Raw genomic sequence first — 16,002 nt, forward strand, 5'->3', positions numbered from 1 at the left:
ATTACACCGAACTCCTCACCCTATCTCTAAGGGAGTGCCCAGCCCAACTCCTCCACCTGAGGCAGGAGCTCCCCAACAACCTGAAGGGGGCAAGCCACCCTTGTCCGACTGAGGACCATAGCCTCAGACTTGGAGGTGCTGATTCTCATCCCAGCTGCTTCACACTCAGCTGCAAACCGCCCCAGCACACAGGTCTTGGCTAGACACAGGTCTGTAGGTCTTGGCTAGATGCAGCCAACAGAACAACATCATCAGCAAAAGCAGAGAAGCTATCCTGTTGTAAGGGTCCCCTTTTCCTGCAGAATGGAATCCAGAGGCCCTGGTCGAAGGTCAATGCGTGTTCAGTCTTTTCTTTGCGTCTCGTTAAAAATCACTAATATTTATCGTTCGTTAGGAGTCTGGGTCGCTTAGAGACCTTGTTTGGCAAGAACAGACTCACGACACATCTGGGCTAGTCCAGGTCTTAGTCAGAGGCTACCCCATAAATCACTTACCTTAATGCAGCCATCTCCTCGATAGACTCAAAAGAGTAATTTTTTATGCGTTCCCTAAGTAATAACATGCTAAGTCAGTTTGGTGGCCAGAAGTCAAGATCTCAAGACGGCTCCATCCATCGATCGTTGATCTGACTCACCCTAGCACGCCAACAATGCGGAAAACCTCAGAAGTCACTAACCTACTAGAAAAGTTATTTCAGACAATATTATAAGTTAACCAAGATTAACATTTATTTTTCCAGGCAAGAACAGTTTCCAAATTGGTATAATTGATAAACATTTGCACAACTGATCAGCAGTACAAAAATAACACAAAACAAAATAAAACAAAATTAAAAGGTCAGTATACCTGGTCTTTAAAAAGTACATAGTGTAGCGTATGAGGACACACACCACACTACGGGCCGATCTGGCTACATAATCGTGCCTTGTTGTGTTTTGTCACTTCCCTTATATACTCAGACCAGACAAAGAGATACCAAATGTAGTTATAAAAACCTTTTGGTGTTTAGGTTCCCGTGCTCCATGGTCACACCTGGCTGGAACACGTTCAGAGACCCAAAAGGAGGACACACCTCCTTCTCAACAGAACACAGTTCTATCGAGTTCTTAATCTTCTCCATAATATAAGTGATAACTGTGAAATTGAGACCAATTGAGTCCAATTGTTTACTCTCTTTTTGAAGTCCTTTTGTTCCTTTGGATATCCCTTCTCAGATCAGTCTTATTGCATTTACAGGTTTTGATTCACCTCCTTACATCATCAACACAGTTTCACTGATGATCCAGAATAAACTTTAAACCCAGGACAGAGTGTCTGAGTGAATGTGGTCTGGACTGTGTGGATGAGTCTCATTGTGTCAGAGACATTGAAGAAGGACAGAGTTCCTGCGCTCTCATCCACATACACTCCTACTCTGTAGATATCTTCATAATCTCCTGTTCTTCTTCTTCTGATGATGATGGGCTTCACAGAGAGATCAGTCATTATGTTATTGTGTATGAATGAGTATCTGTCAGGAGAGCAGATCAAACTCCAGGACTGATCATTAGATCCAAACCAACAATCTTCATCCCATCCCTTCCTGCTGATGTTCTTATATGACACTGATATAGACACAAGTCCACTCCACTCAGTCTCCCAGTAACAGCGTCCACACACACTCTCTCTACACAACACCTGAGGACACACATCAAATCTGTCTGGATGATCAGGATACGACTGAGACTGAGACACACCTGTCACCTTTCTGTTCTCCTCAGACAGTCTGAGATCAGTGTATGCTGTGTTCGGATCCAGTGTGAAAAACACTCATCTGAACAGAAGAACAGAGACATTAATAACCCAACAATCACTACAGTGTGAGTGTGTGTGTGTGTGAAGTTTGTTCATATTTATAATAAGGTTTTTGTGCAGAAATAATAACAAATCAACTTGAGATCAAATTGAATTGAAGTTTGTATCATGAATAGAATCGATTCCTCACGAGACTGAAATTAGCTTCGGACATAAAATATGTCATCACAGCATTTAATAAAATATATTGTAATGACAGTAAAGTTGTATAAAAATAATATCTTTCAGTAAGAGAGAAGCTGTCAGAATATATTTTAAATGTGTCACAGTACATTTATACACAAAATCCTACAATTGTTTAAATTTATTTGTCTTGATGTAAACAAGTTATTAATTTAGACATAATGCAAACATTACTTCAACTGGCATATTTGCATCTGCTTTTTATTTCAATAATTGAAATACTAAAATAAATAATACATCATTATTAAAATGTAGTATAATAACAATAATGTTAATATTTATAATGTTTATAAATGATTATGTATTTTAATGAAAACAAATTAATAAAAATATGTTATGATTATAATGTTGTTGTACTCCTAAAAAAAAAATTGCTGGTTTATCTGAATGTTATACCAAATGAAAAGAACAATAATAATATTACAATAATCATATAGCTCTTTAAAAGTCAGTATTTACTATTAATGTAATATGATTACTTTGGCTATTAGCATAATGTAAACTTTATAATGTAAACAAATACATGGTTGCAGTAATCATTTATTATTTAAATTACAAAACTTAAACATATTGCAGTAGCATTGTTGCAATATTTACTAATTAAAATGTAATAATAAATAAAAATGATACTGAAATAAAGTGTATATTATTATTTTTAATTAATTGTAATTGTCATAATATTGAAGAAAAACAAATGCTATTTTAAATATTATTACAATCATACTAATTACTACAATAATAAAAAATAATGACAAATTAAATAAAAACTACCAAATAATTGACAATATTTAATAATAATAATAATAATAATAATAATAATAATAATAATAATAATAATAATAATAATAATAATAATAATAATAATAATTAATAATGACCTAAAATAAAATATTATTGATAGAAAGTAAAATTGTATATATATATACACACACACACACACACACACACACACTATTGCAATATTATTCCATAAAACGAATATTTATCTTAATCAAATCAAAAATATGAATTATTATAATTATGATCTTAATACAATCATAATTGTATAGTATGATTGTCATACATTTCTGGAGTCCTGCTGTAATCCTGGATTCTCCTCCATGCTCAACACTAAAAAACACACACATAGTCAGTCAGTCAGTAGAAGACTATGCAGTTGCTGACATTGCAAAAATTATTATAATTATATAGATATTATTTTTGTCTTGTTTCCAGACAAACAACTTCCTTGCTGTCCACTTTTTTTGCCATGCCACACAAGTTCATAGAGGTTCATGCACTGTTGAGGTTCACCCCTTCATTGCATTGCAATTTTGCATCTGCATTGTTGGGGATTTGTAAATTGTACACCAAAATGTTTGTATTTTACCCCATTTCATATTAACCAGTGATATTTTTTATGATGACTTTTTTTTTAAATCATGCCCTAAATTCTTTTGTGTGTTTGCATAACAATAAGGGTAACAGAGTTTTGTACCATTCAGGTGAAGCTATAATTAAAAAAAATCAAAATGTAATATGTTCTCGTCAGAAATGGACACAAACTGCATAAGGGTTAAATAATAAACCCCAAAAACCTCTCCTGCACAACATACTTGAGTTTATTTAGTGAGCAGTTTGGATCCTCCAGTTTTTCAGAGAGCAGCTTCACTCCTGAATCTCCAGGATGATTGTAGCTCAGATCCAGCTCTCTCAGGTGTGAGGGGTTTGAAGTCAGAGCTGAAGACACATAACCACAGCCTTCCTCTGTCACCATACAGCCAGACAACCTACAAAAACATACAACAGCAATCCACATTGAATTAGATTGTTTTTTGTTCCTTTTTATATTTAACTGATCAATAAAAACGGTTGGTCACAAAAAAGGATTTTGTGCTCATTTATCATTATCAATAAGAAACAAATATTGGAAAAATTTTTTTAAATGCAAATGTAAAGCATGAAATCTCTCACAAATAATAGTGGCACAATACTGCTGCTAACATCTTATGTAAAAGTAGTGAAAGAAAGAAACATAAGATAGGAAAAAAGCCCCTAGTGGCCAATGTAATGGCTTCTTTCTGCATTTTGTGTAATAATTGCCACAACCAACACACTTTCACAGCTTTTTTAATTCTGTTAAAACATATTTAACTCAATATTACAGGTGAAGAGAGAGGCGGAGCTGTAAACTGATCACCTCTCTAGAAAACTGGAGGATCCAATCTGCTCAATAAAGAGTCCCACAAGCCAGCCAGGCCTGATAGGACTCCTTCTTCAGCTTGACGCCATTCCTTACTTCCGGTGTCCACCACCGATTCAGGGGTTGCCCAACAGACCTTCACAGTACGTTTGGGCCTGTCGAGTCTGTCCGGCTTCTTCCCCCGCCAACAGATCCAAGTGAACCGCTCTTTGTCTAGCTTGTCAACTAAGACCTGTTTGCTTTAGGAGACCCTACCAGGGCCACATAGCTCCTAGGGCCACTGAGGGACTCAAACCCTCCACCACATTAAGGTTGTGGTCCTAGGAGAGACATTCTGTCTTCACTCCATTTGTTTCTACAAATTCTTTGCCATCTTTCTTCATATTTAGTTGTCTATTATTATCTATTCGCAGTGCATATTCATTATTGGTTCTACATTTTAATACATTTTTGAATGAATAAAAACATTATTAACATTTTTTTTCTAAAACAACAATCTTACTGATAAATCACTGGACTGTTTTATTCTAGTTTGTGAATCTAAAATAGTTAAACAGCTTGGGGATGCACTCCCATATTGCCAAATTTAAGTGAAGGTGGGAATCTGCTGACTTTGACTGGGGATATTGTCGGATGGTGGAAGGAATACTTCAATACTGGAGAAGGATCTCCTCAATTCCAATTTTCTTCTTCCAGCATGTTCCACTGAGGAAGCAGAGGCCAGTGGCTCAGATAAGCAAACACACTAAAAACTATGTCTTGAAGATATAAATGCAGACGTCTATTTGACGCCTCTGAGATGTGCGTTTGCTAACAGGGAACCTGCTGTCAATGAATCTATCCTGTTCATGCCAAGTCTATTCCAAGTCAAGTCTATTCATTGTTCAGTCAAGTGTGTTTCAAGTCAAGTATTAGTTTCATAAATTAAGGATTATGTCCCTGTAAATAAAACTGCACATGAGTTCTCACTATGCTCATCTTCAGTGAACTAAATTGTTACATTATGGTAATTAACTATATGAAATATTCTGCCTGCATGTCTTTAATTTGTGATCATTCTAAATGTATTTTATTAAATAGAATCAAGCAGTAAAGAAAAGCACTCTAAATGTGCACACTCACTAGTCTAGACTTCACATTCGGAGGAGTGTGTTTGCAAAACTACTAGATAATTTCAAATCTCACATCATTAAAACAACAATTATGATATTATATCTTCTGCGATATTGCACATTGTGCAGTGAGATTACATGTAGAAAATCTATACAAGATTAACACGCTAATTGCATACATGGTTTTTGCATGCATTCTAAACATAAGGATTTTTAATGAGTAAATAAAGTATTTCAAACTCAAACCTCAGTATCTTCAGTCTACAGTTTGAACTCTTCAGTCCTTCAGAAAGAAGCTCCACTCCAGAATCCTGCAGATCATTGTTACTCAGGCCCAGCTCTTTCAGGACAGAGTTTGAGGATTGTAAAACTGAAGACAAACTCCCACAAACTCCCGGTGAGATTACATGTGGAAAATCTAAATAATATGAATATGGTAATTGTAAACTAAATTAATTTTAATATTATTGTAATTTTTTTAAATAATACATAAATAATTAAGTGCTTCAAACTCAAACCTCAGTATCTCCAGCTTAGAGTTTGGACTCTTCCTTCCATCCAAAAGAAGCTTCACTCCTGAATCCTGCAGATCATTGTTACTCAGGTCCATCTCTCTCAGGACAGAGTTTGATGATTGTAAAGTTGAAGATAAACTTTCACAGGACAGAGCAGTGAGATGACACCCACACAGCCTGTGAAAAGAAGACAATTGAAGAAAAATATTGATGTGAATTTATCAGGCTATATAGTTTACTCTTTGTAATGCATGTTTGTACTGAATAACAGGAATACAATAACAATGCACTTCTAAATTATTTCAAAACTATTGTATTTCATTAGTTATATATAAATTGTATTTATTGCATTACTAGACTATATACAAGTGGTGGGTTCATCACTGATTGTCTCTGTAGTTGAACATGCTTAAAGGGTTAGTTCACCCTTGAAAATTCAAAATGAAAATTAGATGTTTTACATACCATCGAAGCATCCTAGGTGTATGGGATTTTTTTCTTTTCAGACAAAAAAACTTAACTAGCATTTTTAATCTCTATAATTTTAGTGGGCGGGTGGTTCAACCCCCAAGAGCCAATTGAGGGAAGTCTTATTACTAATAAGTTATGTGTTCTGAACTGTTAAAAGCTACCCCATGATAAATACAATGGAAAGACTTGGAGGACTAGGACAATTGAATTTGATTGGATTTGTCTGAAAGAAAAAAGTCACATACATCAAGGTAAGTAAAACCTGCTAATTTTATGGTGAACTAACTATGGTCACCTTAAATACAACATGTGTGATAGATAATGCTTTGTTGGCAATTTATTAACCATAGATTTACATTTTCAGATTTTCTGTGAAAACAAACTTTAAGTGCTATAATTGCTTTATGCTTTAATTAAGTGCTCCTTTATTGGACACTGGTTGCATTCATATTTAGTGTTCCTTTTGTCTATTTTTACAAGTGCATTAAGTGCACATACATACATTTGTTTTCTATTACAAATACTTTCCGTAGAAACAGTACATTTGTACTGAATAGACTATACAGACGTGGACAAAATTGTTGGTACCCTTTGGTCAATGAAAGAAAAAGTCACAATGGTCACAGAAATAACTGTTATCTGACAAAAGTAATAATAAATAAAAATTCTATAAATGTTAACCAATGAAAGTCAGACATTGTTTTTCAACCATGCTTCAACAGAATTATTTAAAAAAATAAACTCACGAAACAGGCATGGACAAAAATGATGGTACCCCTAGAAAACACTGAAAATAATGTGACCAAAGGGACATGTTAATTCAAGGTGTGTCCACTAATTAGCATCACAGGTGTCTACAACCTTGTAATCAGCCATTGGGCCTATATATATGGCTCCAGGTAATCACTGTGTTGTTTGGTGATATGGTGTGTACCACACTCGACATGGACCAGAGGAAGCAAAGGAAAGAGTTGTCTCAAGAGATCAGAAAGAAAATTATAGACAAGCATGTTAAAGGTAAAGGCTATAAGACCATCTCCAAGCAACTAGATGTTCCTGTGACTACAGTTGCACATATTATTCAGAAGTTTAAGATCCATGGGACTGTAGCCAACCTCCTGGACGTGGCACGCAGGAGGAAAATTGATGACAAATCTAAGAGACGGATAATCCGAATGGTAACAAAAGAGCCTAGAAAGACTTCTAAAGAGATTCAAGGTGAACTTCATGCTCAAGGAACATCAGTGTCAGATCGCACCATCCGTCGTTGTTTGAGCCAAAGTGGACTACATGGGAGACGACCAAGGAGGACACCATTGTTGAAAACGAATCATAAAAAGCAAGACTGGAATATGCCAAACTACATGTTGACAAGCCACAAAGCTTCTGGGAGAATGTCCTGTGGACAGATGAGACAAAAATCGAAGTTTTTTGCCAAGGCACATCAGCTGTATGTTCACAGACGAAAAAAATGAAGCATATCAAGAAAAGAACACTGTCCCTACTGTGAAACATGGAGGAGGCTCTGTTATGTTCTGGGGCTGCTTTGCTGCGTCTGGCACAGGGTGTCTTGAATCTGTGCAGGGTACAATGAAATCTCAAGACTATCAAGGAATTCTAGAGAGAAATGTACTAGCCAGTGTCAGAAAGCTTGGTCTCAGTCGCAGGTCATGGGTCTTGCAACAGGACAATGACCCAAAACACACTAAAAACACCCAAGAATGGCTAAGAGGAAAAAATTGGACTATTGTAAAGTGGCCTTCTATGAGCCCTGACCTCAATCCTATTGAGCATCTTTGGAAGGAGCTGAAACATGCAGTCTGGAAAAGGCACCCTTCAAACCGGGACACAACTGGAGCAGTTTGCTCATGAGGAGTGGGCCAAAATACCTGCTGAGAGGTGCAGAAGTCTCATTGACCGTTACAGGAAGCGTTTGATTGCAGTGATTGCCTCAAAGGTTGCGCAACAAAATATTAAGTTAGGGGTACCATCATTTTTGTCCAGGTCTGTTTCGTGAGTTTATTTTTTTAAATAATTCTGTTGAAGCATGGTTGAAAAACAATGTCTGACTTTCATTGGTTAACATTTATAGAATTTTATTTATTATTACTTTTGTCAGATTAAAGTTATTTCTGTGACCATTGTGACTTTTTCTTTCATTGACCAAAGGGTACCAACAATTTTGTCCACGTCTGTATATCCTGTCCCGTCTAAGACTGTAAAATGTTTTTAAATAAACTTAAATACATAACTTTTTTAAATAAACTGTTAAACGTCATTAAGGTCTTACTTCATCTCATAAGTGGAAAACGGTATTACAAAATTCTCTGTTTTTGATTTTTTGACTAGATAAAATAACACTGATACAATCATACTGAAATATCTGCTACCTATAACAATGAAACACCTATTTATTAACATGTTTGAACATATTAAGTTTCAAACGTGTGTGATTGTCAAACCTCAGTATGTTTAAACGACAGTGTGAACTCTTCAGTCCATCAGAAAGCAGCTTCACTCCTGAATCCTGCAGGTGATTGCTGCTCAGGTTCAGCTCTGTCAGATGGTTTGATGTTTGTAGAGCAGAAGACAGAGTTTCACAGCATGTTTCATCAAAACCACAGCTTTCAAATCTGCCAAAATAGAATGTTTTAGCCTGATTATCTACTGATGTTCAGTTTTTTTTCTGCAATAACTTATTTTTCTCTTCATAATGGGGGGAAAAATTTCACTTCGCATTTACATTTCATTGTTTAGTGACGTAGAACAAATCATTTAATTAAACAGCAGTCAGTGAAATACTCACAGAGCTTTTCTGCAGCATCTCACAGCTGGAATGAGTCTCTTGTAATCTGATTGTTCTGATGTGAACCTCTTTGGGTTGAACTCATCTAGCACCTTCTCTGACATCAGTAGTATGTAGGTCAACACTGTGCACATTGAAGATGAGAGATCTCTTCCTGGATGTTCATTTGAACTGAGGTAACTCTGGATTTCCTCATATAATGAATTATCCTTGAGCTCAAGTAAGCAGTAGAACAGGTTGACTGAAGCTTCATCTGAGATGTCCTGTTGTTGTAATTCTTTAATGTGTGCACTTAGATTTCTGATGCTCTCTGTGGTGTCTTCAGTGTGTGTGATCAGGCCTTTCAGCAGATTTTGACTGGATTCCAGTGAAATACCCATCAGAAACCGCAGGAACAGGTCCAGATGCCTCTCTTACTCTGCATTGCTTTTTCAATGGCTCTCTCTGTTAAGTCATGCAATTTGACGTTTCTAAAAAGAAATGTATGATTTTGCATGACTGTAGTTTGTGAATTCTCAAAGAAAAACTTAAGCTCTTGCTGGTTCTTGTTCAGGTAACAGGTGAACACATGCACTGCAGCGAGGAACTCTTGAACGCTCAGATGCACAAAGCAGAAGATCTTTGTCTTATAAAGTCCAAATTCCCTCTTAAAGATCTGAGTGATCATTCCTGTGAACTCAGCATCTTTACTCACATCAATGCCACATGCTTTCAGATCTTTCTCATAGAACACAATGTTTTCCTGCTTCAGCTGTTCAAACGCTAGCTTGGCTAACTTCAGAATCATCTTTCTATTTAAAAGTAAGTGCTCTGAACATTCTCCTTCTTGTTGTTCGCCATATTTCTGACTCTTCATGTTCATCTGTATCCTCAGGAAGTGAATGTACATTTCAGTGAGTGTTGTGCTGATGTTCTCTTCATTGTTCTCAGTGAGAATATCCTGAAGTACTGTGGCTGTGATCCAGCAGAACACAGGAATGTGGCACATGATGTAGAGACTACGAGACGTCTTAATGTGTGAGATGATTCTGGAGGACAGACTCTCATCTGTGAATCTCTTTCTGAAGTACTCCTCCTTCTGTTGGTCAGTGAATCCTCGGACCTCTGTGAACAAACCTACATACTGAGGAGGAATCTGATTGGCTGCTGCTGGTCGTGATGTCACCCAGACAATAGCTGATGGAAGCAGAGTCCCTTTGACCAGACTTGTATAGAGCACATCCACAGATGCTTTTTTCTCAACAGTGTTCAGTGATCTACTTTTAAAATTTAGAGACAGGCGACTCTCATCAAGTCCATCAAATATAAATGCTATCTTACATTCCTTATATATCTTTGATTTCTCCAGGTCCTTCAGTTCAGGATAAAATTCTAGCAGAAGCTCATGGAGACTGAAATCTTCATTTGTCATTAAGTTAATCTCTCTGAATGGAAGCAGGAACACACAGTGTATATCTTGATTGGCTTTTCCTTCTGCCCAGTCCAGGATGAACTTGTGCACAGAGACAGTTTTTCCAATGCCAGCGATGCCCTTAGTGAGAACATTTTTTTTCTCACTGTTTTTCCTTAGTTCAGTAAATATATCATTGCATTTGATTGGTTTGTCCTGTGTTTTTCGCTCTTGAAAGCATCATCAATCTTCAGAATCTCATGTTCGTGATTGACATCTTTCATATCTCCTCTGTGATGAACAGATCTGTGTAAACAGCCTTGAGTTGTGCTTCCTTGTCTTTGTTGCCCTCAAAAATATATTCTGTTTTCTCCTTCATGTTTGTTTTGTGAGTTTCTAAAAAGTTTTGCAGCTCTGTAATAAAAAAACAAGATTGAAGATAAAAAAAATATACATAATTGAGAAATATTTTAATACTTGCATGATCATATAATAAACACTCTTAACATTAAGTCATTTGATGACAAAGGCGGTATCAACTAGTGATGTATCATAAACATGCATAAATATAGTATACAACACAATAGACAATATACACAATCAGTAACAATATAAGGAATAATCTAGCAATATGCATAATAGGAAATTCATAACAGGACAAATTGTCTAGGACTAGAAAGGAATAATTGCAGTATGCAGTATGTCTCTTTTTAAGAGAATTGTGTAGGAAGGGAGATTCTCTCTATATATTTATAGGTCATAAATATATTTGATCTGGCAGAGGTGGCCCGGTTATATCTGATTAGTTTAAATGGTACATCTGGATTATAGCCCCAACCCCAGAAACTCATTTTTAAAAATAAGGTATAAAATATGTTTTAATAAACTGGATATTTTGAAGAATAAAAACGCTTCAGCCAAAATCAACATTGTATTTGGTCAGTTTGATTACATTAATCAGTGGAACTAAAGTAACAAGTGTTACTTTCGTCTCGACAGGATCTCCTGACAACTCGAGTTACTTTTATATACTGAAAAACTAACAAGGCAAACTAAATAACACATCGACTGATCATTACTGTGACATTACTGTGAAATAAGAAACACAACTTGTAATTTAAAAAAAAAAAATTACCGCTGTAGTTATTTACTTACACTGGAAAACCTTTCAATAACACATTTATATTGAGATGAATTCAATTGCGTAGTTTGTCAGTGTATGTCGGCCCCAGAGGGATATGTACTCCCTGGGTATGATCATTCTACTTAAAATATAATAATTCTTTCATATTTTCTGTATTAGGGCTTCTAATCACTGCGCAATTTTATTAATAATATAAGATTGTTACAAACAGTGTGACATTGATCTAATAAACTTGGCTATGACATGACTTGACAATGCACTAGTGGTAAAGAAAAAGATCATGCGAAAGCGTAGTTTAGCTGTTGTACTTTTTATGTTTGCTAAAAGGAGAGGAAGCTGTGATAGAGGAAGTTTGAGGTATTTGACTCTTGTTTTGGTCACAAAACCATATGAGGAGCCACGGTAACAGAAATTTGCAAGATTGTTTCATAATGTCCATCTTTCATCAGGGACAGGCAAAAACTAGGATCTCACTATCATGAAAAACTGGAACAGTGTTGATGTAGACCAGGCATATACAGTGTTCAGATTTTTGGCTGTAACACACTGTTGTAGATGTTGTTGATTTACCTTGTATTTCTCTGTGTTCCTCTGCCATCTCTGAGGATTTCTGTTTATCTGGTAGAGAAAGAAATTAGTTGAGATATTATTCCACAGAATTAAAATGCTGCTAAATCAAGTGAGTCTTTGTAACATTACCAGTCTTTACTCTGATGTTAGTAGTACTAGTAGTGTGTCTAGTCATAGTAAAGTAAATGTACCGTTTCCTTCAGCATTTGAGCCATAAATGGTTACTGGTCCTGTAAAGGTGTTTCCGGTCAATAAAGGAGCATTTACACTCGCACCTGTTTCAGAATATATATCAACGCTGACTGTAGTCGGGGCATTTCTCATCTGGACTGGATCTTAGTGTAACGAAAGAGAGAGATTATTAGATTTCAGAAATAAATGCAAAATATACATTTAACAAAATTACAGACTTCTAGATGGTGCAAATTTGAATGAAGTACTACAGGAGATTATTTAAAAACATAAATATATGATTCGTGGATCTGCCCTAAATATGGAGATCAATAATCAATAATAATCAATAAATCTACTTCTAACATCACAACTACCAAAACATAAGTCTACAGCAGATACAGATGGCGAAGCGTGACTAATCCAATCCCAGAGCCAGTCCGTATCCAGACCTGATTGTGGATCAGGAGCTAGAGGCCACTTCTACAGCCCTGACCCTCAGTGGAGACCAGACCACCTAGATGAGCCCCAGAGACAGATCCTTGGGTGAAGAGGTCATGGCCATGGGCACAAAACCTCGTTATCCAGACAATTCTGTCTGGACGGTGGTGAAATGGCCCTACAACTAAACCTGGATTCTCCCAAAAAATTTTTCCTCTATTTCTGTCACTGGTAGAGCTTTGGTTCCTTGCTGCTATTGTTTATGTGGGGTGTAAATATACCCACATAATTTGCCTTGTATTTCTTGTATTTACTTCTAAAAAGGAGCACATTTTCTTTTCAAAAAGAAAAGACAAAAAGTAGAAAACCACTGGTTCAGTTTAACAGTTTCACTTCTTTTTATGTTCAGCTCATGTTTGTTAGATTGTTAGATAGATTCATGACACAGGCTTATTTATGCACTAAAGTTGCTTTACCTTGTTTTTCTCTCTGTCTTTCTCTTGCCTCTAAGCATTTATGTTCACCTGTGAAGAACAAGGTAATAAAGAATATTAAAATATGTTAAAATCAAGAATGCTAAAAAAATTATATCTGAAATTAGAAATAATTATTCGGTGAGCTATTGTTCTGCAGAGCTAAAAAAAGTGTCTCAACCACATCAGCAACAGCAACAGCACCTTCCGTTGTATCCAGATTCTGCTCCGACGTCATCTTCTGTCATTGACTTCTGCAGGACAAGAAGAAAAGGTTTGAATTTTACTGAACAAATTATGTATCCTTAAGAGATTTTTCAAAAGAATAATAGTAAGACTTGTAGTTATAACAGTGCTGAGGAGAAATGAGACAGGAAGATCTACATGCACACTTTTATTAAAAGTGTGCATGGAAATTCCTGATGAGACCTTTTATTTTTGATTTTGGGAGCAGACCCAACACCCAAAGCTAAAAAGTTATGTATTGGTTAAAACAGGATTTGTGATGTGTCCAAAATCGAGTTTAAATACTCAAGATTTAATTCAAATTATGCTCTTAGCTGGTTTTTCAACTATGCTCTTTTGCCATCATTTATTGCATTCTTTGAGGGTCATTCCAGCTTGCACACCTGCTACTACCTAGCCACAATGAGAAGAAAACCTTCCAGTCTCAGTACTTCTATTTCTTTAATTAAGTTTCTTTTATTTCCATGAGAGTTCGGGAAAGTTAAGTTTGCCCACCGAGTCTCCAAGTTCAACAATCCCATAACACAAAGGCAATGCAAGTAGAAACCTGTCACGCGTGTGGTAGGCAGGAGAGCTCACAATGGACATAAATGAAAATAAAGCGATTTAATCTATTCAGATGAAATAAACTATATAAATACAGGCAGACAGGCACGCAGGCAGGACGACATCACACGCAAACAAAGACGAGATCGGACAACGTGAACTCAAAACACACAGGACTAAATACATAAGGAAATTAACTACTCTAACGAGACACGGCTGCAGACAATAATACAATTAACACGAACTAAAGTCAGGGCATACAGAGCACATGACATGAGACAGAAACAATAACAAAAGTCCAGAGACGTGACATTACCCCCCACCCTCCCGGAAAGGTGCGTCCTCGCATTATAAAGAGTAACATCAAATAAAAACAAAAACAAAACGACTAGGAATTGGGGATACTGGATCTTGGGAGGAGGTTCTGGTGGAGGACGGCCCCAGGAGGGAGTAGACAGACAGTCCAGGAAGGAACAGACAGAGGGAGGAGCCAGGGAGGAGACAGGAGGAGTCCGGAGCAGGAGGAGATCCAGAGCCCAGCCATGGTGGTCCACGATGGAGCCGACGGAAGGAGGAGCCATGGAGGAGAAGCAGCCAAAAGCAGACAGACATCGAAACACAGCAAACAGGAGTATAAGAGGCAAGGCAACAAGAGTCCAAAAACAGGCAGAGGTCGGGTCAGGCAGTAAACAATCAGAGTATCAGAGACAGGCAGGGTCAAAACCAAAGAATCTAAGACAAGGGAAACACAGGGCTAGGCTAACTAGAAACAAACAACAATCAATCAATGCGACCTGCAGGTGAGGGGCCTGCTTCAGAATTTATAGTCTTGAAACAGGAAGTAGCAGCAGAGTGATCACAGATCGTCCAGAGGTAAGAGCTTAATCTGTTAGCAAATTTATTTTGTGGCTCACGGGCCTACTCAAAAGTATCTTACCTAGCTATTAGAGGATGTGTTGCTTAAGAGGGATTCGTTGAAACACGCTGCAAAACTCTGGCGGAGTGAAGAAGAGATTGAGGCGGGAATGTTTAGTTTTTCCCCCCAAGCTACACAGAGAAAGCCAGCTCTTCTGCCCATTTCTAGAGCTAGTAAACGTCACTAACGGGAAGGCAAATACTACCGTGGCTGCGATAAAGGAAGTGCTGCGTAAGAAAAACATACCAATTCAAAAGTTGTATGGATTAGGAACAGATGGAGCTGCTGTAGTGACAGGTAAGAACAAGTAGAATTTAGTGTAAGGACCTGCACATTGTCAGTGCTTGTCTTGACTTGTCATGTTTTTTGTAATGGGGAGTCTGAATAGTGTAGTCTGGCAGCTGAAGAATGACCTTCCTGGTTGCTTCCAGTAGCATGTGCTGGCTGTCCCTGCATTTGGGGGTCATCACACTGTAAAAGAACCTGCTTTGGATTGCTGCATTTAAGCACAGTACAGAATGACGTGTTCGGTTGATGAGAGAGTAAACGGTAAAAGCATGTGTAGTTCCAATGAATAAGTTCTTGTTAGAAAAAAAAATAGCTTTTACTATCTGCACAGGAGGGACTTGGTGTTGTTTCCAAATAAAAATAAATATATCGGTATTGGCCAAAATGAGTTTTCGGAATATCTGCATATCTGCAAAAATCCAATATCGTGCATCTCTAGTTTGTATAATTTCTGCTACACCTAGCACTTTGTGGCAACATCGTATCTAAACGACGACGGTGCTGCCACATCTTCTGGGTCATTAAAAACAACCAAATTTTACGTTTAACACAAATTGTGGCCTGTATAATTGGTAGAGATCGCATTCAAGAAAAAAAAAAAAAAAAACCTTGTGACTACTTGGTTACATGATGATCTTGACGCCCCAGCTGGATTAAGTAAGTATCATTTGTGAGGAAGAGAGGGACAGGAGAG

General features: G+C 37.0%; 1 protein-coding gene across 1 annotated transcript in view; it reads right to left on the bottom strand.

Moving 5' to 3' along the window:
- Positions 1 to 1,191: 1,191 nt before the first annotated feature.
- Positions 1,192 to 16,002, bottom strand: part of LOC122343148 (NACHT, LRR and PYD domains-containing protein 12-like) — a 16,117-nt gene continuing 1,306 nt past the window's right edge. Inside the window, 16 exon segments of the mRNA XM_043237504.1 lie at positions 1,192 to 1,808; positions 3,101 to 3,147; positions 3,633 to 3,806; positions 5,578 to 5,721; positions 5,723 to 5,749; positions 5,850 to 6,023; positions 8,780 to 8,950; positions 9,124 to 9,532; positions 9,535 to 10,743; positions 10,746 to 10,808; positions 10,811 to 10,927; positions 12,228 to 12,275; positions 12,419 to 12,562; positions 13,316 to 13,363; positions 13,517 to 13,566; positions 15,042 to 16,002. The exon segment at positions 15,042 to 16,002 is cut by the window's right edge and continues 1,306 nt beyond it. Coding sequence (XP_043093439.1) covers positions 1,261 to 1,808; positions 3,101 to 3,147; positions 3,633 to 3,806; positions 5,578 to 5,721; positions 5,723 to 5,749; positions 5,850 to 6,023; positions 8,780 to 8,950; positions 9,124 to 9,532; positions 9,535 to 10,743; positions 10,746 to 10,808; positions 10,811 to 10,927; positions 12,228 to 12,275; positions 12,419 to 12,562; positions 13,316 to 13,363; positions 13,517 to 13,550 — 3,357 coding nt within the window. The 5' untranslated portion in view covers positions 13,551 to 13,566; positions 15,042 to 16,002 and the 3' untranslated portion in view covers positions 1,192 to 1,260.

Source organism: Puntigrus tetrazona, chromosome 4, assembly GCF_018831695.1.
Source record: "Puntigrus tetrazona isolate hp1 chromosome 4, ASM1883169v1, whole genome shotgun sequence".
Classification (NCBI taxonomy): domain Eukaryota; kingdom Metazoa; phylum Chordata; class Actinopteri; order Cypriniformes; family Cyprinidae; genus Puntigrus; species Puntigrus tetrazona.